This window comes from Pezoporus flaviventris, unplaced genomic scaffold, assembly GCF_033815535.1.
Source record: "Pezoporus flaviventris isolate CSIRO_AGI_PZ_B2104156 unplaced genomic scaffold, CSIRO_AGI_Pfla_v1 ptg000002l, whole genome shotgun sequence".
Taxonomy (NCBI): Eukaryota; Metazoa; Chordata; class Aves; order Psittaciformes; family Psittacidae; genus Pezoporus; species Pezoporus flaviventris.
In genome coordinates, this window is record NW_026892550.1 from 49,219,771 (window position 1) to 49,245,479 (window position 25,709).

At 41.7% G+C, this 25,709-nt stretch overlaps 2 protein-coding genes across 4 annotated transcripts in view; one reads left to right on the top strand and one right to left on the bottom strand.

The window, feature by feature from the left end:
• Positions 1 to 25,709, bottom strand: part of TRMT10A (tRNA methyltransferase 10A) — a 296,095-nt gene that overhangs the window by 91,122 nt on the left and 179,264 nt on the right. The gene's annotated exons all lie outside the window — the stretch shown is intronic.
• On the top strand, positions 4,316 to 25,190 carry DAPP1 (dual adaptor of phosphotyrosine and 3-phosphoinositides 1). Of its 3 annotated transcripts, XM_061477810.1 has the most exons (9): positions 4,326 to 4,556; positions 13,443 to 13,565; positions 15,093 to 15,226; positions 19,448 to 19,578; positions 21,660 to 21,707; positions 21,929 to 21,991; positions 23,845 to 23,930; positions 24,508 to 24,595; positions 25,059 to 25,190. In XM_061477810.1, exons 1-9 carry the CDS (start codon positions 4,495 to 4,497, stop codon positions 25,107 to 25,109), a joined length of 786 nt encoding a protein of 261 aa, XP_061333794.1. In that variant the 5' UTR covers positions 4,326 to 4,494; the 3' UTR covers positions 25,110 to 25,190. The 3 variants fall into 3 exon arrangements, with proteins under 3 accessions (XP_061333814.1, XP_061333803.1, XP_061333794.1); XM_061477830.1 differs by lacking the exon at positions 24,508 to 24,595 and having other exon boundaries at positions 4,316 to 4,556; XM_061477819.1 differs by lacking the exon at positions 21,929 to 21,991 and having other exon boundaries at positions 4,318 to 4,556.

A 25,709-nucleotide genomic window follows, 5' to 3' on the forward strand; every position in this document is an offset into this window, starting at 1 on the left:
TCAGTCTGGCCTTTGGCAACAAGACCCACTGTCCTCCACCTCCCTAGGTGTGCTGCCGCTAGCAGCCACTGAAACTCACGTTTTCTCATATAAAGATAATTCCCAGATGTTTATTTCTTATGTTGGGCTTTGGCTGGACAGAAAAAGCATTTGCACCACACACAATCTAGTTAGAGAGAATGTCATTGCTCTAAGGTGGAAAGTTTTAAAGATACTTTGGCTGTATATGAAGAGAGCTGAAAAGCATGATGAAGGCTTCAAGCACACACATTAAGCAGTGGATTGAGAACGTTCCTAGAAAGTTTTCCTTGTAGAACTGAAACTGGGAACACATAGTCTTCACATCATTATCCACATTATTATATCTGTGAAAACCAGACCACGTGCAACAACACAGCTGTTCTAACTAAAGGCGTTTAATCTCCCACTATCATCTCAAAATATACATGCTCCTGCTCTTGGTTTTGTACACAGCAAGCAAGGACTAGAGGGAAACTTCCTGTACTGATTTCCATGTCTCTGCTTATGTTCACAAATTAGGAAAAAACCTACTTACCCCTAGAAAGGTAGCTAAAATTCCTAGAGCTGAACAAATAAAGGGGATAACCTGTTATGTAGTAAGAAATGCTAATTATAGTTGGTCCCAAAAGTCACATCTGGGCAATGCTAGATTTTCAGATAAGGGTAGAGTATAAGAGACTTAAAAAGCTGAATTATTAAATAAATATCTCTGGCACGCCATATGGAATCATATTCACATGTGACATGATTGCGCCCGTCTTACTTAGTGGGAAACTACAAAGGCTTGTGAGGATGTACCTGTTGCATCTCTTCCTGTACCAAGGTGGAGATATGGTTCTAATCCAAGCTTGGGGAATAAGCCTTCACAGCAACACAGCTACCATCATCTTTAAGTACAGAAGCACTGCCCAGCCCAAACTGTAGGAAAAAATGGGGGAGAAGCACCCTTCCTTTTGCCCAGCTTGTCTTCAAGCCCCTTCTCCCCAAGAACCTGGCTAATTTCACATCCATTTGTTCACCTCTGTTCCGTGTTTCCTACCTGAACAGATTGCAGACAACATAGGGTTGGTTGACTTGTTTTGAAAATGTGTTGACCATGGGAATTGGGAACACAATAAAAAAACATGCCTCAGGCACCTCAAACCACACAGAAAACTTATCGCTATCCTGATATCCAGCATGGCAAGCGTTTCCAACAAAATAAAATGTTTTCAATAAACACTCCAAGGCAATCTGTGACACATTCAGAAGGGAAGAATCAGGTTAATTGCAGAAGATTACATTAGCATGTTTACCACATGTGAACACAGTGGAAGGATTTCTGTAGTTGCTTTAGTGGGCTTCAGAGTATCCCACGGGATCATACCTGACTGTCATAAAGATCAGACGCCTGGACCCTGCAAAATTGTCAGATGCAATTATCTTAAAGAGAGCAAAGTAATTGGCAACTTTGTGTTGTACAGGAAACCTGTGTTCTGGAGGTGACCACTCTGCTCTAGGGGACACCGACCTCTCCTGCTGACCGCAGAGTGAAGCTGTAGGAGCTGCCAAGGGCTCTGCATCACAGCGTGCCTCCTGCTCAGTGCAGTGACAAACTGCATCCTGCAGCTCCAAACCCACAATGAACTACAGCTTCATCTCAACCTGGCCCTCATCCCGACAGAATTAACGATGGCTTTGTGATATTTCATATTCCTTTCCACTTCATTTGGAAGAAATTACTCCCTTTAGGTTTTGTTTGGGGGTCTAGCACCTATCTATAATCTATTTAGATTGTTAGAAGGTGGGGTAAAGCAGTAAAAGGAAAGAAATCAAAGTTTCAGCTGTTTCCTGCCAAGTCCTGTCGAGTACCTGGAGTTATTTAATTACACTTTTGCAGCTATCATCTCTTTACAAGCTTTATTAGTTGCATGGCTAATAAATTCTCCTTTATTACATTAATATAACTTGAAGCTCAAGTGCAAAATTACACCTATCTTAAAAACCAAACCAAAACAGAACAAAACGTTCAAATAGTTATAAGCAATTGCTCTGTAAAAACCTGAAAATCTGGAAGAACCACTTACAAGACACATGTGATATAAGGTCATCTAGCGATGCCTCAATTTCTGGCCAAACACATCACTGCCTCCCTACAACAGCACCTGGTAGTCTGGGAGACCTGGCAGCTGCATTTATTGCAGTTTAAAGTCTGCTGCTAATTATGGCATTCTGTAATAACCTAGTGTAACACAGAAGATAAAGGATATTTTACATATGTATTGATTTTTATTGACCTTCCCCTTCTCATTTTGATGGCCAGAGTTTTTCTTCTGCTTATTCATGACCTGAATTTAAAACAATAGGGGGTTTGGTGCTTGGTTTGCTGTTGTGCTTTGGGTTTTTTCCATGAGATGGGGTAGTTATTCAAACAAGATTTCTAGACTTTTTTTTTTTCTTAAGCAGATCACATGTTGCTTTATGATAACTGACAGATGAGAAGAGATCAGAATTAAACAAAACTATCCACTGATTTTCAAAAAGGCACCTTATTCTGCTGTTCCTTCGAGGGTGCTTTATGCTCGGCAGCGCTCCGGGCTGAGCAGCAAGCACTAGAGCACTGCTGCTCTCTACAGGTCTGCGCTGCACGGTACTCAAACCAGACACAAAACCCAAGTCCTGCGAAAGATTGGGGAAAGGGAAACCCTGACGCCAATGTTGGCTTTTGAGAAATGCAACCGGCCAATCTGAGCCTTTCCGTCCTGCAGCTCACGTGTGTAAAAAGCCCCAAATCAAGCTGCTTTCACAAAAGGGAAGGATGATCCGTGGTGCACCAGAGTACAATTTCTGCTTTTACTTTTTTTCCTGCAAGTGAAGAGGAAACGCTGCACCCTCAGGTGCAGAGTAAGAGGAACCATCCGCTCCCCGATGGGAACCCTCTCCCACCACAATACGCTGCTGCAAGAAACACGATGAGGCGCAGGAGGGCGTAGGAGGGCTGGAAACCACCTTGACTCTGCAGTGCTGAGCTTTAAAGACAATTTGTGATGCAATTATAATTCACTAAAATTTGGTCGTGACTCTTCACTGTCTGGAATTTTCTTTGTTTTTCTTTCTCTGCTTTTTCCTCTGTAACCCACAAATTTTGATAACTCCTTTTCTGCCCCTTTCACTAGCAAGCACAGACAAACAAGATAACCCGGAGTGAGTTCAGCACTGCTGAAAACAGAGCAGCTCTCATAACAGGAAGACAGTAGTAAATAAATCTATCCAGCCAACACAAGCAAACCATGAAGACATCAAAAGCACCTCTTTAACCAAAGGCTGTGGATCTCAGAATCAGGTTACCAGAGACGGTATCAGATCACAAGCTTTCAATAGAGGAAAAGGCAAACTCGGAGGGGTAAAAAACAAAACAAAGCCAAACCAAAAAAAAAAACAACCAAACCAAACCCGACAAAACCCCCAAACGACCAAACCCAGCTTATTTGAGAAATCTGTTATCTACAGCTGAATATTGCTGCTGAGATGAACAGCCAGGTACAGAAGCAAAGCACCTTGCAGACAGGGAAAGCACAGTTAGAAGCTCAAACAGCAGGACAGTGTGATCTGACATATGGAAACTCTGCGAAGGTTTTTCTATCCGTGAGGCTAGAAAAGCTCATCAAAAACTGATTCCCCAGAACCAGCAAGAGCAGCAGGCTTTTAGCAAGCACGTTCCTAATGACTTAGCTCCACATGGAGCATGCCACTCATACGACTGCTTGTGAGAGAGTAAGTAACTGTTCCAGCTTCTTTAAATACCAGTTTTTCTGGAGACAACTTATTTTTGGTACTGGATACCCGATGAAAACTTCAACATATGTGACTAGAAAATAGTATTCCGCTATTTATTTCTATTTTGTCACTGCCCCAGCAGCAGTACCACACTCCTGGGAACTGTGCTCAGAGGGGCAAGTGACAAATGCCACAGGACTCTCCGGGTTGGGTATGGGTACAGGCTTTAATACCTCACACAGAATAAATAGATTTCACCTTAATCCAGATATCTCCACAGGTTTCCTCACTTAGAACTCTGGCAATACAGAAGAGATGAGGAGCATCCACTGCAAGAAAAAACGTGAATGTACATAAAAGATTTCCAAACACAAACTTCTGGGCTGTACAGGTTAAACTAATTGAAAGTATGGATTATTCTGGAAATAAGGTATTTCCAGTACGGGAGAGACCAGGTGCCACTGGCTAACGTGGAGGGCTCTGGCCGCCCCTCCTGAGGGAGCAGCCGCCGGCGCCGCAGAAGCCCCGTAAAGCCTCCGGGAAGAGCCGCTTCGGGTACCGGCCGGGACACTCCTTGTCGGCGAGGCGGGCCGGTCCCCACCCGGGGAGGTACCGTCCGGCCGCCCCGCCCGTGCACTTCCTCAGCGGCCCGCGAAGGCGGCCGCTGCAGCCGTCGTGTCCCTGCGTGGGGCGCAGGCGAAGAGGCGCGGCGGGACGATGACCCAGAGCCGGGAGCCGCGTCCCGCCGCTCCGTTAGACGGGGAGCTGGAGGCGCTGGGGTAAGCGGCGGTAGGGGCGGGACGGCGTGGCGGGGGTCTCTGCGCGAAATGGCGGCCCCCGCCCAACCCCGGGGGTGGCTGAGGGGCGCTGGGGTCCCCGCGTGATATGGCGACCGCCCGACGGGCACTGACAGGGTGGCAGCTGAAGCTTCTTGACTTTGGTAGTGAGGTGAGAAGTAAAATAAATAGGGGGTTGTTTTAACGAGCACGTCGAACGGTTTCGTGCGTGGTGTGCAGCCTGTCAGAGAATCCCAACACCTAGTCCCTGTGGTGTGTTTGAGAGGCCGGAAGGCTCTGCGGCATTTAACCTCTGTCTGGAAGAGCGCAAGGTTGTGGCATGTCTCTTACCTGTGTCTGGAGGAAGCACCAAGCCAGAGCTTGTCCTCAGAGCTGCCTGTCTTCCCTCAGCTGCAGACCTGCACCATCCCTTCGTCCATCTCCTCACAGCTTGGTCTGGAGGGCTGCCATCGCAGCCCCTTGCTGGGCCCGGGGAGGCAGCAGGCTGCCCCAGGGCACCTCGGGCTGAGCAGTGACAGCAGTGGGACGGTTCACATGAGGACGTCACCCTCACTCACAAACGAAACCCAAGGAGCAAAAAAAAAGGCTCATGGTTGCGACAGACCTCCTTCCCTGTCCGATGTGACTCGCCCATGTTGCCTGCCGGTTAGTTTTGCTTTTACAGGAGGAAGGCTTGGGTTAAGTTTTCACCAGCAGCATTGCTGCGGGTGAGAAGAAACGCAGGCTGGAGGAGCAGCATGGCTGGTACAGGGAGGGAGGGATCAGCGGCAGCAAAGTGGAGACAACGCAGAGGGAAGGCCAGTGAAGACAAAGTAGAAAGGCTCTGGTGTCATCTCTGCGTTGAGAAAGAATAGATGAAAAAAGTAAAGATTTTTTGCTTCCTGAGTACTTATGGATGAGAACCAACTCATCATTTATTTCTGTGATTAACTGACTTAGTGAAGAAATTGGAGTGCAACAAAGAGACTTGAAATTACTGTCTGCGAACTGCTAAAGTCTTCCCATATTTAGAAGAGCCTGTTAATGAAATGCCTGTTACTGAAGCATCTAGCAAATATGAAATGAAGTCACTTTGAAGTGGGACCCAGAATAGTCATAATACACACTTCCTTTACATCTCTAAGATTGTGCTCATCGTAAAATAGTATCTATAGGGGAAAGAAAAAAGCAAAAAGAGTTACAGCTCATGTGGGAAGCGTGATTCTTGGTTGCCAGACTTTTATTAATTTCCGCTATGTGGCCTGAGTTGATTTATGCCAGTAACCTGTTCTTGTAAACAGACTTGCTGGTTGGCAAGGAGTTTGTCCTCGTAGATGATCTTGTAGGACTGCAGCCTGATGTGGTACCAGTGAGAAGAAAAAGCTACAAATACACATTTTTTTAAAGCTGTAGCTTCTTTATTTCCACTTTGGTGAAAAACCTAAACTTTTAACCCTACCTCATAATCCTAAGGATCTCTCTGAAGGCAGTGTGTTGAGTTAAATGCACTAAAGGTAAATAAGCAATGCCAACCAAAGATTCCCTTCATATCTTTAAACAAAGCCCCTTTTTCAGCTAATACTAAAGCCACTTTCCCCCGCTTCAAAGAGGAAAAAGAAGGCCTCACACCCTAAACATGCGGTAGAATAGTCTTAAAGATCTCTTAAGGTAAATACTTTTTAAGCTGTGAGAAGTAGGTATGTCAATCTCCAACTATAACATTAAATTGTCAGCCACCACAAGATTTTTTTCCCCTAAACTTAGTCGCTGGTGTTGTCATACAGTTGAGCTCCCCTTACACCTGACAGAGTATCTAGCACAACTGAGACACAGTTCTGTTGAGGAATATCCATCATTGCTATAGTAAAGACCATCAGAGACAAGGGTCACTCAAATGAAGAGCACCTTTGACATTCACGTCCCTTTGGGAGCGGGATTTGAATCAGGTTATTTTAGTTCTTCTGCTTTACTGTGCAAAAATCAAAGAAGTTGGAGAAGGTTTGAAGAAGTGTGAAAAGGGAAGGACTTTACTTTTAAGGGAAGGTGGTTGGGTAATGGGATATCCTCATAGTTTACCAGGTCATCTGGTCATCAAAACGGAAAGTTGACGGCAATAGAGATGGGTGTACAGCATAAATCCTGTCTGTCTCACTGCTGTGTTTGGAGGACCTGCTGCATGCTGGATTGTTCTAGATTAATGCTCCTGAAATTACACTGAGAATATTGGAGTGCATGAGAGCAAAGCAGGAGGGGAGGGGGGTTTCAGTATATACAAACCCCATCTTTATGTTACCTCTGCTCTAGAGATACCTGTCACAAAAAGAAATATCAAGAAATGAGAATTAGCAATCCCTGTTATGATCAGGGACAATCACAGTCGCTGAAAGATCTAGGTATTCCTACAACTGTTTGTTGGATTGATTTAGTTTCTCCAAAGCCTTAGTATTCATAAAGATGGACTTCCTGATCTTTTACATCAGGACAAAAGAAAGCAGAAATAATGTGTTTGGCTTTTATTTAATTTAATTTTTTTTTTTTTTTTTACTATTTTGTCCAGTCTGAGGGAAGGTGATTGCTTGTATTTATTCAGAGAGTTCAGGAGGTCAAACAACCAGAAGTTCAAAGTGAGAATTAGAATTACTGTCAGCTTCATTGCCAAGATGTTTATAGGTGGAACTAAATGCCTAATGAAACAGAAGAAGAGCAAAATCAGAACATGTTGTTAAAAACATGTTAGCTCCTTCATTAACTTAAATCTGCCAAAATACTTGAAAGGGGGCACTGAAATTTATCAAAAGAGCCATAAGCATCTTGGCGTAAAGGAAAAGGAAACGGATATCGTGATTCTTCTTTGAAGGTCTCTTTAGCTGTTCTTGAAGTCCACCCTTTTTCCAGTCACATTTATTGCTGTTATTGCTTAAAGGACAGCCTGCACATTGCAGTGTGAAACTGCTGTGGCTGATCACCTATGGTGTGAGTTTGGGAAATTCCACATTGTGGTTCGTGTTACTTGCACAAGAGATGAGAATGTGGAATATCTTGTTATCTGAGTACAGGCTGGTCTCATAACACAGCTTCTGTCCCAGCATACTAGCATAGCTTGGTGACACTGTTTGTCTTTTGGAAGTGACAGGAATGGGGCAAGAGGGAACAAGTTTCTGTAGACTTTTTCCTTTTGCAGTCGGAACATTCTTTGTCATCCCGTGCAGCACAACTTCCATGTTCCTCCAGCCTGAGGTTTGACAGTACCATGACAGATGGTATTTGTAAGACTGAATGCTTAGTTTTAGTAACAGAAGATAAATTGGGCCACAGACTTAGATCAGATGGTGATGGAATTGGGGAACTTGTATGACTGGGACAGGGCAAACGGTCATAAGATTTTTCTTTTCCTTCATCTATATTTCTAGTGTAAACAGGGCAAAATTACAATGGCTAAAAAGTAAGCAAAAGAAATGGGTGAAAATCAGAACAAAGGCAGTTGAGAGAAGGGGAAAGAGAGCATGGAAGTGAAAAGCAGAAGCCGAACTAGTGAAAGCCTGCAGTTAGATGAGATGGAATTTAGCGCTGGATACACTGGTATTATTTCCTATTTCTATTTTTAAATTATTTTTTCTACAAAACAGCACCTTTGCATTCCAACAAAGTACTTTACATAGTTGTGTGATTAAGTATTTCAGTATGACACATTGAAAGAATGTCTAAATAAGTACCACTTTTGGTTGTATACCACCTAGAACTTCTATCTTACCATCCTTGCCCTTTTGTAGGTTCTCTAGAGCTCTGTCAACTCATGCAATATTAAAAACATTGCTAAAGCTTCACTTTTACTGATGTAAAAGAGTCCTTTTTTTTTGCGACTTTGAGAAGGTGGGTAATGCTTCTAGGGTTTCATATTAGGAAAAAAAGTTAAAATAAAAGCAAACAAACCCCCCAAACTTGACAGATATGATCTGGAAGTTGCTGAAATCCAGCATACAGAGAATTGGGAGCTAGTAAGGCTATTTTGTAGAGTAATTTTTAGAGTGCAGGCAAGTGAAAAGCACTGTGTCCAGCCACAGGACAGCTCTGTGCTTTCCTGTTCACGCCATCAAGTAGTACAGTATTCTACACATTTCACCGAAGAATGGGAGCAGAACCTTGAGGCTAGTTTCAAAGTGTAAGGAAATTCAACTTCTGGTAGGAAATATATTTTTAATAATAATAATTTAAAAAGTACAAAACCTGGCAACATCTGCCATGACTAAAAAGGCAGCCCAGGGTAAATAAATATTCTGAATAATACTGAAGTCCTACGGAGAGCACATCTGGACTGTCTCCCTGCCAGCGTTGATCTCTGTTCCCTTTCAGAGGTGGACAAGAGAGAATTTTTTATGCTGTGTTTCTGCTTTACTTCTGCAGCTCAGGCAACCAAGGTGCTTTCCATGGGGACAGTCCCCCAGCAAGGAGCCCAGGGAGTATTTGACCTTGTGTGGTAAGGGAGGGAGCTTCTGGGAAGGAATCAGACACAGCTGACTACTCAGAATCTCCTTCCTGCTTCAGCAAAGGAACTTTGAATTGCTGGACTCTACAAAAGTAAAACAAACATCCACAGAGTTTCTAACTCTATCTAGGCTATAAGTATCTGAGAACATAATCTGATAAGGATATGAAAGTAAGTGTAACCTCTGTCTACTGCATTTATCTGACAACTGGGTGTACCTCAGAGTTGTTACACCAGACGTTAAAACCAAATGGCAGTCAGAATTTCTAGCTGTTCTCTCTTCTGGCACTAGCTACCTTTCATTTTTATGAGGAGGAAAAGTGAGTATTCTGCTGGGTGATACACAGTTTGCATATAAAGCTGGCTGAGAAGAGAATTGTCCAAGTCACTCAACATTCATCCTTAGGTTAACCATGGATGAGTGTTTGTATTCCTTGTGTATTCCAGTATTGTTAAGAAGTTAATGCACCTGATGCCAGCTACCGGTTTATTTACCAGCCCCTATTTACGCAGACAGAAATGTTTTGCAAAATACAGTTTCTTTGTGTAAGGGCTGTCTGATCTGCAGGTAATGAAGTTTCATTAACATTTTTCTTTGAAACATCTTGGGTTGTGAAAGAAAAGAACACATGAACATTTTGAGGATGATATTCTTACCTGAACAGGGAGTTTTCCACCCCAAACATTGTTGTAACATACTCCTGATCATCACTGCTGTGTAGGGAGTTCTGGTCCCTGCATTAACTACACAGAGATCTTAGTGCAAGAAGAGATTTTAACACAAGTATGTGCATTGTGTAGTACTGATGATTAGCATAGCTGCAGTGGTACAGACATGGCTTGCAGTATGTCTTGCAGTGTGGCTTGCGGCCACTAGCTTATCCTACTTGGGAACTCCACTGCTGACCAGGTGGGCAGACTCTGAGGGCAAGGTTGTGTGCTCTGATGAGTTTGGTTCTCTGGGGCACTGCATGTCTCATTTCTCTCCCCTTAACAGCAATGTCAGTAAAGTCCTTCCTGCACTATCACCAGTGCAATCTGATGTAAAGGATAGGCTGATTTCTGGAATTGCTTTGTTTTCCAAAGAGAAGCAAAAGTAATCTCACTAGGGCTGAGTGCTTTCATGGTGCTTTTAAGTGCTTCTTAAGACATGCTTTCATGGGCCCAGCAGACTCTTTCCAATCCAAAGTGCAGGAAGACTAGCATGGTCCTTCAACAACACGCCCTGGCAACTCCAACAAGCTTACACGTATGGGGTAAAGAAATTTAATATAACTTAGGACAAAGTTAAGGTAACAAGAATGAATAAATGACAGCAATTATAAACTCTGAAAATGAGATCATTAGTCAAATTGATGATAAGGAGCCCCCAAAAAGGGGAGCATGCAGGATTTTTTATAGTAGAAATAAAGTAATTGGAAAAGAAAAAACTCCCAGAAGTATGTGTGCATTTGTGGCAGGAAGGCATGGAAGGCCATGGGCACCCAGCAGAAGTGGCTCTGAAGCAAGGAGGGACTTTCCTCTTTTTCTACCTGTGTTACTTCAGAGAAATTTGAATAAGGAATCCCAGGCAATTTTCACAGTACTGGATTATTTTTATAGTGAATACAAGGCTCTATAAGTTGGGTCAAACAAAGATGGCTTTTGGAAAGACCTTCAGAAACAACCCAATATGCAAGATATGCACCATGGTTCAAAATTAAATAGCTTTTTGAAGGACTTGCTTGGGGCTTCAAACACTGATGATTGTTTATAAAGCCTTTAGATCTGCTTAATTTCTTGTTTTAAGAAGGGACGAAGGTAGATACAGTATTATATTTTCTGTCAACAGTTTCCTTGTCCTCCATTTTCTCAGAAGCACCAAAACCTAAGCTAAAGGTGACCGCCCTTTAAGTGAATGATCCCATGTTGGTTTACCTGCAGATTTCAAAGAACTGCCTGAAGGATGTTTTTCTGAACAAGACAAATAGAAGGATCCCCCCTCTGACAAGTACTTAAATTCAACTGAAGTGTATCTAGTAATGTCTGACCACAGGGCTGTTTAGATTTCTTTTTAGTCTTATTTACTTGTTTTTGTGTCACCAGGCAGGTTTCATTGGGAAAGCAGTCTGTTTTCATAAGTATGTGTTTGTTTAACCTCCTGCTGGTCTGGATGTAAATGCTGAACTTTCCACAGCATTTTTAAATCTTACCTGTGTTCATGCAAATTTTGAGTGGCCATTTTCAGGAAAAAAAAAGAAAAAAAAAAAGGCAGCTCTGCATAACACAGTCACTTTGGCACTAAAATCTGTATTTGTCTCACATCCAGTTCTACTTGTTAAGCTGATCAAGAAGAACACAGTAACATTTGAAGGGTTTTTATCTGAAGTAGCATATTTAGGCAAGAAGACTAATGCAACCTTGTCAGCAAATGTTTAAAACTGCACTTTAAACCAACATTATTTTCCCAGTTAAGTGGGTGGGATTTTGTTGATGGCCTTTGATTGGTTTAATATTTTTTTCATGGTGGTAAAATTTCATTACTCACTGCCTTTTATGTGTAATGAGAGAGTAGATTGAAACACAGCATTTTTTAAAACATAAGTGACTTCTATTTTAAAATCTTAGTAGAAGGCTTTTTGAACATAAGGTAACAATATACTTACAAGCAACCTCAAACTGAATACGCCTCCTTTATGAGCATGGCCACTTACAGATTTTCTCTGTGTATGTTTCTTCTGTACATAAATGAGAGAAATAGTGTTACAAATTTCCACCCAGAACACAGTGTTGTCCTGTCAGCCAAGCGTGCATGCTGATACGATCCTCATCACATCAGGACAGATATGACCTTTAGCAGTTACTTCCTTGGGCAGTTAATCCCAAAGCAGATTTTAGCTAACAGGTGTTTCAGAGGATGACACTTTGTTGTTTAAATATTCATAATATGATTCTACTATATAGATGGTCCACGGACCACATTCTAGAGCCAAAGCATCCATACCCTGACTGTACTGAGTTTCACATGGATCTTGTCTTCTTCAGGTTTAATAATCTAGAGTCTGTCATAAAGCAATTTATCAAACAGCTGGCCTTTCAAATAGGCAGCTGTCTAAATCAGAGTTAAAAACTTAGCGCAAGGTGCCAAATTTAGTGGCAACTTACAATGAACAGATAAAGTATTAAGGAGAAAAAGTGTACAATTAAGCCTTGTTTCAGGCTAAAGACTGCCATGATACAAATGTCGGAAAGTGCTGTGATCACACTTCTGCTTTCAGTCAAACTATATTTCTCTGGCTGAAACAGTAATAGAGTTTGACCCTGATACTCTGGGCACACACAGTTTAAAAGGAAGAGAAAGGAGACTGGTCACTGCTCCGCATACAGACAAGGGGAGGTGCTTGCACCCTGCAGAGCTGTGCCCTGGGTACAGTCTCCCCTCCTCCTTCTGCACCGGAGGTTCTGGTGTCTGTATATAACTGCACGAATATCTTCACACCGCATGTCTTACGGGAGGCAGTCCAGCCTCCTATATCTGTGGCTTTTTTTTTGTGTTCGGTCTCGGAATCATGTCTAATAAGATCCTTTTCTATTGAAAGGAATCAAGCATTTCTGTTGTGAAGCATTCTGGGTGCAAAGAAAGCCATAAACAACATTTCATGCTCTTTGCAGGATTTTTTTCTGTGATTTCCCTGTGGAATTTTTCATATAAAAATGAGGTTAAAAACCCCAATGAGGTTAGTTTTAACTGACGGTAAATGAGGCAGCTGTTTAGATCTAGCTTTCCTGCATAGCTGAGACCACATATGGCTGAGCAGCAACAATGGTAAGATTTCCTAAATTTTCCCTCAAATTCTGTTTGTTATTTTCCCTTCCTCTGTTCGTTCTTCCAGAAAGCTTATCCTTCAAATGAAATTTTAAGCTTAGGCACATTCGGTTAATCACCTATCTTAGTGCAGATGAACTGAGTTGCGGGAAACAGAAAGTTTGGGAGGAGTTTAAGTGTTGCCTGTTTGCCCCAAAAGGGGAAGTGTACCAAAGCGTGTAAATACGTCAGGAAGTACAGGTTCTGAAAATAGACAAAGGGTCTTGCATACTCCCCGAATTGCTTTCACCTTATCAGCATAGACCTGGCTAGTTTGTTGCTCACGAAAGGATAATTTGCAAGGGTTTTATTATCATTACAGACAGCAAAGTGTCAGGTTTTTGTATGCAACTTTGTAGTTAACAAAAGGTAGTTCTCTGAGCATACTGAAAGGGGCACAGGTCTGTGTAACCTGCCTGTGCTTGTGAGAAGGGTAGTAACTCAGAATTGTAGCAGTGATAGCTGCAGTCCTTCCTCTTTCTTTAACTCAGCTCCGTTATGCAGCAGAAGCTGCCAGTTAAGAGCAGAGCAAATGATGTTTTAACCCCTTGTGTCTTCCCAGGTGGTATCATGATAATCTTACCCGACATGCAGCAGAAGCGCTGCTGCTTTCCAACGGTCAGGATGGAAGCTATCTCTTGAGGAAGAGTAATGAAAGGGAAGATCTGTACTCGCTCTCTGTAAGGTAGTGTATGGACCCAAGTGAATTTATCTTATGCCTCACAGCTAGCAGTTTTAAAATCTGCACTTACTCCCATGTTTGCTTGTCTCATGCATTGAGGTGACCTGCAGAGTTTTTTCCTAGGGCTCAAACTATTTTAATAAATCTTCCTAATGGTGTAATCCTGCTGAATGACATTTTGTTAGAAAGAAAAAAACCCACATTGGATTGCATTGGAAAATGGCACTTATTTTTGCAAACTCTGAATTGATCTTATTGACAAAAAACATAATTCTGTGGATTTGCTGTAGATACTCAGTCTTCATGATAAAAACATATATGGCAGTTACAGGAGTTCAAGAAACAGCTGATGGGAGTAGAAAAGTTTTATGATGAGAACAGTAGCAAATGTACCAGTTAATGAGTGCTAAATTAGCTAGCTTTAAAAAGGAACTGGTAAATAGAGTAAGTACAACTCATTGCAACATTGTATTTCTTGTGAAATTAAATGAAAAGATGAAAACCCTGTCATTGCAGTGGAGTCACAGCAGCTATTTGCTGTTGTGGGGCCTCTGCGCATGGCTTGCATGCACTGCGTCTCAGCTGACTGTAGCACAAAACATGCAGGAGGTCAACAGAGGAATGTTCTACAAGATCACAAGTACTGTTCAGAGATAAATACTTGTTTAAATACCTGTTTGAAATTATAATATCCTGTGGAAGTGGCAATAAACAATGTAAAAGATGCTATAAACCCCTTTCTTCACTATGTTTTCAATATATTTGCTCCATACAATTTCTCCTTAGAGAAATTCTTCCCTGGACTATTTCGGATGCTAATAACAGTAACGCAAGTAACTTTTTCACATGAGAGATACTTGCAGTAAGTGCTTTACTGTCTCTTGAAGTCAAAATAAGTGCCTATCCAGGAAGTGAGGCCTTGCAGACTTCTTTAAATATCATCAGCTTTCATAAACAAGTACTGTTACTTTCTCCACAGGCAAAGGACCCTGTTTCATGTTTGACAGTGCCAACCATAGAGGAACTGTTTGTGTCAGTACAGAGACAAAATAGACAAATAGGTATCTAATGTTATTTAATCCCTGTTTGGGTGCAGAAAGAAGGCAGCTGATTTTTGAAAGAGAGGAGAGTTTCAATGAGGTTGGGATGCTACTTGTAAAGTAAGACACACACCAGTAATATAGGTACACCATAAAGACTAAAGTCCAGTAAGGGAACAGACAGAAGGCTGGAAATCTCATTTGTGAGTCTTTTTACTGCTTGCTGCCAGAGTTAATTTAACTTCCTTTGCCTTTCTAGGCTTTAGTCATCTCACATCTTTAAAGCAACAATTAGATTTTTCTTAATAAATCTGACTCTCAGCTGTGTGGAGTATTAGTGAGGGACAGTAATGGTGGTAGCTGCTAGGACAGTGATTGTCAGCCTGTGATCTGGGCCACATTTCCTGTAGTGGAAGCTGCTATTTAAGGGTTGCACATGTCGAATGCCTTCAGCATTTATGCATTGACAAATTTTCTTTTTTTATTTTAGGGGAAAAGATTCTGTCAAACACTTCCTTGTTGAACATACAGGAACTTCTTTCAAATTTGGATTTAACGAATTTTCTAGCTTGAAGGAATTAGTCATGCATTTTGCAAATCAGCCTTTAATTGGAAGCGAAACAGGTAAGGAGAGCATATGTTCGCATGAACACATTTGTAGTCATGCTTTGTACAGATCTAAGTAAAAGGAGCTTCCAGTGTCTTCAAATGTCTATCAAGGAGCTTCCAATGTCTTCAGTGTCTATCAAATGAATCTACTGCTGAAGTGTTTCTTTTCAGAGTTCATGACACTGTTAACCACAGGTATCTTAGATGTTCCTCTTCAAAAACTTTTTCAAGTACTCTGAATACAAACTACATGTAACCTTATGGGGTTTTTGGTAACCAGGGATGTGAGCTCCTTTTGATTTCTCAGAGCGAGATGCAGCATTTCAGAATCTGCGTGTACTGGGAGCAACAGACCCTTCTCAAAAAGGGAAAAACTAAAGCAGGGTGTTTAGTGAGGAAATAAAAGTTCATCTATGAAGTTGAAATCCGGGAAAAAGAATAAATGGAAAAGGGATTTGAAATTTTTTAGCTATTACTCCACTGTTCTTCATCCAGGGAAGAAGTCTACAGTGATATGTGCCCCTTTCCTTTAGGGAATGTGGCCTCTATTACCTCTCCCTTTCTATCTACTGTGGATCAGCCTGTAGTGTTGTTTCTTAGTTTTAAGAAAAAGCAGAGGTTTCTTTAGCAGCCAACATGCCATCTAAATTAAGTTGAAAGGTAAATTTTGATTCCTACAAGTGAATTGAACACTACCAGACCAGAGTTCACATAGAAGCAGATGTTTATTATAATGATGATGCCAGTTTTAGGTTTAGCTTCAAATGCAGGAGTTGAAAAAGGGTCAGTACAAGTTAGTTCCAAAAGCTTCAGTACCCTGTGTAGAAAGTGTATGCAAATACCTCATAGAGTAGTACTAATTATATAGACAAGACACAAGTTAAGTAATAGTTGGCAAGTGCAATAACTGTAATAGGTCACACACTGCACTAAGGGCATTCAAGGGTTGCTTTGCCTTTTTTTTTTTTTCTTTTTCCCTGCAAGAGAAATGCACTCAATATAGCATTTGTATCTTTCAAAGCATTCTCTTTTGAAACTGCTTTTAAGAGTGGTTCAAACACAAAGTTCCCACTTGTATCTTTTGTGCCAGTGAGCACAAAGACATGCAGCATACAGGCCTAACCCTGTAAAGGTTTCAGATTACATATAAAACTTCTATTTCCCCATTCCTTCACTGCACGCATTACAGACTTCAGTGATCGAGGCATTGGTGGTGTGTGATCTCTATGAGGAAGATCAACACTGCTGAATGATGAGCTCACTTGTTGCCTTGAAGATCTCTGATCAGATTCTGCTGGCTCTGTGAAACCTCTTTAATTTGGATGTGCTACAGAATGAAAAAAGTAATTTGAACATCACATCAAGAAACCTTCCACCTTACGTTACCATGGATAGCAGTAGAGAGGAAGAGAGGCCTAGCACTCAGGCAGTGTTCCTTCAAACAGAGGTGTCCAAGGTCTCGTGGGTGGTAGCCAATTTATACTAAAATGGGGGGAGAGGCTCATCAGAGCCCACTCTAAGCCAAGTGTCAGTGTGGCAGAATGGCTGACTCAACACAGGGTCGCACAGAAGGTTGGCAGAAGGGCCTTGCCATTCAGTGAAAGGCAGTAAGTAACCTGTAGCTCAGGTATTAGTAGAAAGTAGTTGGACCAGTTTTTCTTTTTCCTTGTTATACTTACAAGCAATTTTCTATAAAACACTGTGAGAGCAGGAATGAAAGAGTAAAGCAGGATAGCATTTTTCATCTCCTCCTTGCTTACAGACAGGATTTTGTAAGGCAGAGACCCATGAGATAGTGGAAACCATTATGTATTCTATCTCTGGTTTAAGTTTGTGTCACTGGAGCTAGTTTTGCCTCTGAGGAGGCACACCAGACTCTCATTGATCAGTACTTGAACATACAGGCCTGTACCTTGCAAACTAGTCCGTGGAGCACAGTGGTTCTTTTGTACTAGGACTCCTGCAGGTTTCTGCTTTGAGCCAAACAAACCTTGTTGTACCACAGCTTCATTTGCCATTCCAAATTGCTACATGGACTCATGTCTGTTTTTCTGCAGTGTAATGTATCCGCTTCCTTGTGAACTACAGATAAGTAAAAGGAAATGGTGTTCTGTGAGATGGCTTACTGAACAGGCAAGCTTTTAAAGCAATATATTATCATATTTCTGGATTTCTGTCTTTATTCAAAGTGACAAGGTTAACATAGTATTTTTACTTGTTTGCTTTGTCAGTTTTTACCTAAATTATTTTGAAAATGTATAAAAAATGCTTTATTATTAAAAAGAATTAAATATTTAAATAAAATAATTACCCCCCTGACTTTATTATTAAAAAAATAAAGTCATTACCCAGACAAAAAAATATAAAGTCACTTGAAGCTAAAATGTCTAACAATGGGACTCATTTTAAGTCTTCCTTAGAAATAGATGTCACACACAAACATGCAAGAAGAATCTTGCTACAGTGCAACTTTTACTATTTGTTTTATGCAGCTACCAGATGATGCTATACAAGTGTCTTTTGTGGAGAAAAAAACATGGAGAACTTATTGGAAAACAAATATTGTATAAAATGTTAAATCAGTCCTCCTGGTTCTGCAGCAGGGCTCTTTTATCCATGATATGGAGATGATGGTACTCTGATTCTGTGCAACAGCTTAAGAGTAGTTTCTGTAGACTGGTAATAGGTGTATTCTCAATTTGATTTTAAATGATAAAGCGATGTTTTTTGTAAGGCCAGAGAGAATGAAACTGAATTTGACTTTTCACCTACTACAAGTTGAATATACCACATTTGCATGGACCACCTGTGCCTGTGAACAGATTTCAGTTGATTACTTCAAATAGAGTTTTCCCCACTTCTATTTGTAGCCCTTCCCATTGCAAAATATACTTTATTTCATTTTTAGATTACTCCATCACTTGTAGATTTCAAGTCCAAGTTCTTACCAATTCTAACATCCTTCCTCTTTAGAGGGCTGACAATATCAGCATAAGATGCAGATGGAGCAGCACTTGGTATGCTTTGACATTAAAGAGTGAGATTAAATGGTGTAGCAGTTACTCTTTTAAGGAGACTCTTCACTATTGCAGATAGTTTAACAGATTCACTATTGGGAATGCAGCTTTTTACGGAGAATGTGCAGTAAATGTGACCTTATTTGGGAACAAATAATGGCTATAATAAAAAAGTTACTATCTAAAACAGTTAACAGTGATGCTAATGTAGGCTTACTGGTCTCTATCCAAAGCTCTGACAGATGAAGCAATTTATGCAGCAAGCAGTGGGTTGTTGGCAAAAACAGGGTAACTGTGATGGCCTCCTATCTAGTCTAGCATTCTGCCTACCCACCCAGCCAGCCTTCTGTGTAGTGAGGGAATTTAATGTGTCAAGTGATTCCCTTCAAGAAGTAGTAAGTTTAAAGGTTTTAAAAAGGTACCATATATTTACAGTTTTCACAGTTGCATGTAAAGAGGCGTGATAATGTCTGTAATCACATCCTCACGAACACAGTGAAAGTGCAGGTCACGTGTAGATTAGCATTTCAGCTGTAACTGTGAAATTGTGTTTCAGTTTGTTCTGTATTACCTAGTTGCTGACTGACTCAAAAGAAGGCTCAAGCAGGAGAGGAGACACCTGCCTTTGAGGATTGTCTTGACAGTCCTGTTCTGTTGCTATCTTAATTTTTCGCCACTTTATCATGCACTGCAGAAGGGGTTTAATTAACTGCTGCTTAGGAGAAATGAAGAGGTTTTGCAGTCTTGCTTTCAGAGATGAAAGGATAAATAGATTGCCACTGTACAGAGAGGAGGGAATGGATTTAGGCATGGTCCAGGTGTCCAAGGTGTCGAGGACTCTGGGCCACACAAGAGAGCCAAGGAAGTGAGACTGGGCAAGTGAATCCAGGAAATGTCCCTCTGTGCTTTGGATGGGTGGATTATTGTAGAAAATATCCCTCACAAAGTCTAAATCATTCAGATGATGCATTGGAAATATTTGTCTGGTTTTACCAGTATGGGAGAGTCATTTATAGTATGTGATTGTTTTCTCAAATCGGTGTGGCCCGAGTCCATTCCAGCTATAGGAAGTGTCACATAAATCTTAGGGAAGTTATTAGTTCTTATGCATTTTTTAATTGGAGAAAAGATAAAGTTAACCATTCCTCAAACAGGGAGCTACTGCCAGTTATTTTCTAAGACTGTCTTGCCAGGTGACTCCTGCTCTTTTTCTCTCCAGGAACCTTAATTGTATTGAAGCATCCCTACCCACGGGAAGTAGAAGAACCTTCCATTTACGAGTCTGTCCGAGTTCACACAGCCATGCAGACAGGAAGGACAGAAAGCGACCTTGTTCCAAATGCTCCTTCAGTAAGTTGTGTTTAGTGAGAGGGGTGCTTCTCCTGGCCCAAGTTTCATATGATTTCTGGAGTGAGCTATGGAATAATTCTGGTAGTTCATCCCTTTATGGGCTTGTAGATACAGGACGTTTTTGTCGACCAAGGCAAAACAAACACAGACTTGCTAAGTACAGTCCCCTGACAGCTAAAGCCTTTTAGAACTGTCACTGAGATTTTCAGTGCTGTCACTGAGAAAACACTGTCTGCAGTTGACCTAGATAAGTCTGACCTTCCAAACAAAGAATATATGAAACGTTTTCATTCTCCTCTTACCTTCCTTTAAGAATGCCATCTTAGCAGTAACTAACTTTATCAGGAATTAGAAACAAAACCAAAGCAACCCAACCCACACCACCCAAAACAAACACACCACTTCTCACATCTTTCTGACAACACTCATCAGGCTGTATGCAACAATACGCATGCCAGGTTGCACAGTAAGCCCTTGATTTGCCCAACATCCTGTACAGACAACGGGAAGTCTCTTTCTCTCCCCTCCCAGGTGAGAAGAATACACCAAATAGCAGACTCAAGTAAGTTATGGGATTTACCACATTTTGTCTCACTCGGTGAATATGAGGCTTAGAGGACAGGAAACAGTCCTGACAGACATAAACTAATTACTACGTATTATTTTTGCAGGCTTCTTTGTTTGTTAGAATTATTTTGTCCAGTTAGCAATATACAGCCTCCTTCTTAACCAGGAGGAAGAAAAGAGCATCTCTGACTTTTCAAGTCAATTAAAAACGAACCTTTTGAAAAAAGTAGTCAGAGATGTGCAAGACAGGCAGGGACACATGCGGAAAAGGAAACCCCAAACTGGAGCTCAATACAACCAAGTTAATCAGATTATCTATATGCGGATAGGTACAGTACTCAAAAGGGGTATTTTTTTGGTATCTTCACGCTTGGGTTTTATTATTTTAGAATCGCCTTGTCCTAAAGTAGGAAGACAGTCTGTATTCTGACACAGACTTAAACCCAGAAAAGAGGGGTTTGATGGAAGAGCCTCCACCCTTTCAGTCCTAGTAGTTCTGAGCCCAGTAAAAAGCTACATCATGTTAAAAGCTATGCCTTACTGGTGCGAGGAACAAAAGAGCATCTTCATATCTACTTGGGCCACCAAATGCTGACATCTGTGACTCACTTAGACAGTAGTAGAGACTTCAAATTCCTAGTAACTCATATCTAAGTGAGAGAAGTGGTTTCCAGAACAATATTGCGCACAGCAGAGAGGAAAGTATTTTAGTTACGTACGATATTTTTTGAGAAAAAGAGGAAGAGTTACATTAATATGGGTCAGTGAAGTTAATGAAAGAATCACTTCTGATGTATCTCACAACCAACTGTTCATGGCCGAGTTCCGCTTTAACCTCCAAAGAAACTTGACTTCCACATGCAGCCAGTAAAAAGGCGGTATTTTTCCAAGAGCCAAGAAGTAACTAGCTTGTCAAGAATTTGTTTTCTAGAGGTGTGCAGTTTCAGAAGTAGGTCCCTACACAGAGTTTTAGTATCTGAGAAGTCATAAGGTCCCAGCATCACTCATGGTGGCAGAGAAACAGTTCAAAAACCAAGTTTTCAATAACATATTGAATGTATAAGGTTTTTCCTCTCAAGCATGTGGCTGGCTGAGAGAAGAGAACGCCTAAGTAAAATACATCAGGAGTGATATTTGTGGATAATTCCACTGTCAGCTAAACCCCAGGTGCTTCTGGTTACAAGACATTATGAGGCAACCATCTAACTTTACCAAATAAACTGTAACTGCAACTATTTCGCAGTGTTTGGTTGAGAAGATGCAGACCAGAAGCTTGCTGAAGGAGGCATGGTCTAAGAGAATGCCTTTAAAGCTATCACAGGCCCATGTTTAACCTATCTGTGGATCCAGTCCTGTGAGGGGAGGACAGGAGTGAGGACAGGGCAAGTGGCCATGGGACGTTTCCCCAGTGACAAGCTGCTTTTCCTTGTTTCGGACATAGGCAGAGAGATGAATGTGGGAAATGGGAAGAGAGCGTAGTCTCTAACTCCAGTCCCTTCCTTGTTCCTTCACAGCTTGGTACAAAAGAAGGATATTTGATAAAACAAGGCAAAATAGTCAAGGTAAGGAAAAACTCCTTGTTTCCACTCTACAGTCACCCACAGAACCTGGAGACAATGTGGAGCTGAAATAGCTCCATGTGCAGTCCCCTGCAGCAGAGAGCAACAAAAAAGCACGGCTGTAAACCAGAGCAAGTCAAAGCTTTAAAGCTTTTTCTTTCCTAAGATGCATTACAGTCAATTCTCACAAGACAGTTACCATCCATCCCTTCTTGATCTTTCAGAATTGGAAGACAAGGTGGTTTACACTGCATAGGAATGAACTTAAGTATTTCAAAGACCAGACAGTAAGTAGCAAATGCCAGTTCTACTCTTTAAACCTCTCTAGAGGCAGCTGCAGCCTCCTCATATCTCTGACTTCTCGCCATCTGTATCAAAGCTTCCCATACTGTCAGAGGGATCAGACCTCTCAAATTAACTTAAACATCTTGCTGATGACTTCAACAAGCAAAAGCAAGTTTTACAGGTGGAAAATATCTACCCTGCTCAGCAGTCTTACATACTAGTTAGAGCTGTTCTTTACAGTGCATTTTTGGTTGCTTTATTCAGTGGATTTTAAGCTACCAGCCCAACATGGTTTTTATCGGTAGCTTTGACACAAAACCTAGCAGACAGTAGTGCTATTAAAATATTTCTGCAAATACTACAGTATATTTTGCACTCTTTGCTTTCATCCTTCTATTTCGAGTATAGGTAGAAAGCCACTGATTTAAAAATGTCCTCCTTTCTAGCACTCCGACCTGGATTAACCTGCTGCAGCTGGGAAAAACAGTTGCATTTGCTGTTCCATTCCATTCTTAAGCTGAGTAAAAATAAGAGATACCACTTAGAGTTTCTCCGCCCTTACACTATCTCCTTCATAAACACAGCCTCTGCACCTCTGCCAAGCGCTGTTTAAAGCATCTCATAGATTTTAACACAACAGCAGACATAGCTCACGCTCAGCAAACATTACCATTTATGAACAGTTACATGTTCACAAGGCCTTCCATCGGTTTTCATTTCAGTTCAAGCCAACTTCAGTTAAGTTTCCAGGATAACATTTCAAAGTGCAGCACTCCAAATGCTTGAGTAGCCTTTGTGACTTACCAGGCAAGAAGGTGTCTTTGTCAGGAACATGGCCTCCTCCCAGGCAGCAGCTCCCATGTCTCCTGGCACTGCCATTGTTGCTGTGGGGTTGCAGATACCTACAGGTCAGCAACTTGCTGCTGGCCCTGGGAAGGCATTTGCTAGCACACCTTAGCAAAAGGGGCTTACTTCTAGTATAGTGTGTAACAGCCACTGAGCCAGAGGAAAGCACAAGGACAGGTGAGAAAGCAACAGAGACTTCCGTACACCTGATGAAGGGCCATGGAAAGAGCTAAGGGTGTTTGGGTAGAGGGCAACCTTTTCTACTACTTCAGCTGCCTGGTGACATGGTTTGTTAGTGGACTTGGCAGTGCTAGATTAACAATTGGACTTTATAGTCTTAAAGGTTGTTTCCAACCTAAATGATTCTATAACAGTGTAAGGCCAAACAAAATAAGAAAGAACTCTTACACGTAGGAAGGATGAAACTCTTAAGGGAGATGGTTTATAGTTACATACAGTCTACATACCTGTACCTGAGCACTTCTAGGTCAGTACAGAGAAACCTCAACATACACAGTGGTCATACAGCCAAACCCCTCACCCCTGCTGCAAGCACCACCTTAGCTTTACTTCTTTATTTCTCCCTGCTCAGATTCATCCTTTTTAAAGCATTTAGGAGTTAATGAAATCTCCAACAGCTGGCTAGGCCTGGTAAGACCAGTAACCATCCCCTTGTCTCTGTAAACTGTAGCTGGGAATGATACCAGATTTGCTGCTGTGTCAGTTACATTATAATGCATCAACCAAACCTTAAGCAGTCTGCATTTAGTGACACTTTCCTGCAGTAGTGACCTCTGTTGTTTGTCTAGATCTGAACTGTCCTGTTTTTTTATATTGAGCTCAATTCCTATCATGTTAATAATGTTATGCTTGTTGGTTTGGGTTGTGCTATTCCTGTGCCTGGAAAAACCTAGTGTGCTTGTAAAGGTCATGATGTACTGAAGATGAACCAGCTAGCCTTACTGTTTGTTTCCACACTTTCCCATTCTAAAATCATTCTATTTTCAAGGCCACAGAGCCGATTCGGGCACTTGACTTAACTGAATGCTCAGCTGTGCAATTTGACTATTCCCAGGAAAGAGTCAATTGTTTCTGGTAAGTTGCTGTACTCCTTCCATCTTGATGGAAAGGTCAGAATAGCCAGGGAAGTTTGAAATGCGACAGCTGGGTGCTTCTGAAAGCTCCCTGGCCCATTATGACCTGGCTCTAACTCGAGAGCCTGTTTCTGTCAGCCAGCTTCTGTCAGTCCTGCATGGCTTTGCCACATTACCACTGGAAAAAGATTTCTTTTTCTTGGCAAGGAGGAAGGGCCTGTGTGTGGTGGGCATTTCATTTCCTAATTCTGTAAGCATATATAATCATCACATAGACCCATGGAACTTATGTAGGGGCCAGTTCCCATTTCAGACATTGCTACCAGTCACACAGTAACCACTTCTATGCCCAAATGGGGGACTTTTGTCCTTATGGGCCTGGGGCAGCTTCTCCCCCCAACTGTAAAGGACTGTAAACAGTTCTTGGCTAACGTCCCTCCTGGTGACTGCATGGGAGCACAGCCTCCCCACCCTGGTCTGTCTAAACTGCTGGTGCAGGCCAGCTGGGTTCAGTCTTAGGAAGAACTTACCAGTTCTTCTAACAATTTAACAAATGGCCTATAATTGTTTACTTACAGTTTAGTGTTCCCACTAAGGACGTACTACCTGTGTGCGAAAACTGGAATAGAAGCTGACGAGTGGATTAAAATACTGCGATGGAAACTGGTAAGATGATGTGTAGCTTTAGGCTGCAGTACACCTCTGGCAGCAGTACCCTTGGTACTGCCATCATAAACCCCCCAGTATGGTGGCATCCAAGCACTACAGCCCTCAGTATCTGCAAGAAGGGTGTAATTGTTCCGGTTTCCAGGCCAACTAGGCTAGGATATGTAGTTTTTGCATAATGTATGTGCCTTCAAACCCACTTAGCTATTTTGGGATGCACTGCTAACGCACATACTCATTAGGAAAAAGAAATAACTTCCATCTTTAAGGATGTCATTGTGTATATGATAAACAGTATGGAACATCAGCACAAACTGCATGTGTTGGGTCATGAAGGGAGCAATGAGAACTGTAAAGGCTTTGAAAGCATCACTTCCTTAAGATACCAGTACTTGGGTTGGTCATACTCACGTACATCCACATGCATGCAGGCAAACAGTAACAGATCATCTTTCTGTTCTAGTCACAGATACGGAAGCAACTGGAGCAGCGTAACGCCACCCTGAGCTCCTAGCTGCACCTCTCCTGCTTCCCTCCATTGGCAGGAACTGCCTCCTGGCCAAGGAAGGGCATCGCTTACAAGAGGACAGTTTCACATCTCCGTTACTCATGGTGGGCACACACGTGTCTGTGTACTCACATGGGGACACTTGCATCCAGCTCTGTGCACAGAGGACTCGTACAGCTGAGTACTCTCATGCCATTGAGTCACGTGTGGAGACAGCGGCAAAATCAGGGTGTTGGTTTGGTGTGCATGGTGTGTGCCTGTAACACTCTTAAACGCCTCTTAACTAATCACAGAGGTAGTCACTGTTGAAAACTTCTGTGGTTATTCAGAGCACTCTTGGTAATCTGTTGCAAGCACCATCACAACTTTCCATTAGCAGCACATTCTGTAACCTTGAGCCAGTTATTTAAAACCAGTCCCTTCCGGAAACATTAATTACTTCTTTTGTATAATCTGTTTAGGCTCTAAACCAAAAGAAAAATGACAGAGGTAATTACATTGTTGTAAATAGTATCTGTACTACAATCCAGAGAATATTTCAAGGTGATGGATGAGTAAACACTTAGTTTTGGTCAAATCTCTTTTTGTATGAGTTACATTTGTACC

Bases quoted from the DNA above. Each gene is read 5' to 3' on its own strand.
- DAPP1 (XM_061477810.1), top strand. From the start codon at position 4,495: ATGACCCAGAGCCGGGAGCCGCGTCCCGCCGCTCCGTTAGACGGGGAG. The intron at 21,708-21,928 runs GTAAGGAAAAAC...TTGATCTTTCAG, and splicing joins AACAAGGCAAAATAGTCAAG to AATTGGAAGACAAGGTGGTT. The intron at 21,992-23,844 runs GTAAGTAGCAAA...TCTATTTTCAAG, and splicing joins AGTATTTCAAAGACCAGACA to GCCACAGAGCCGATTCGGGC.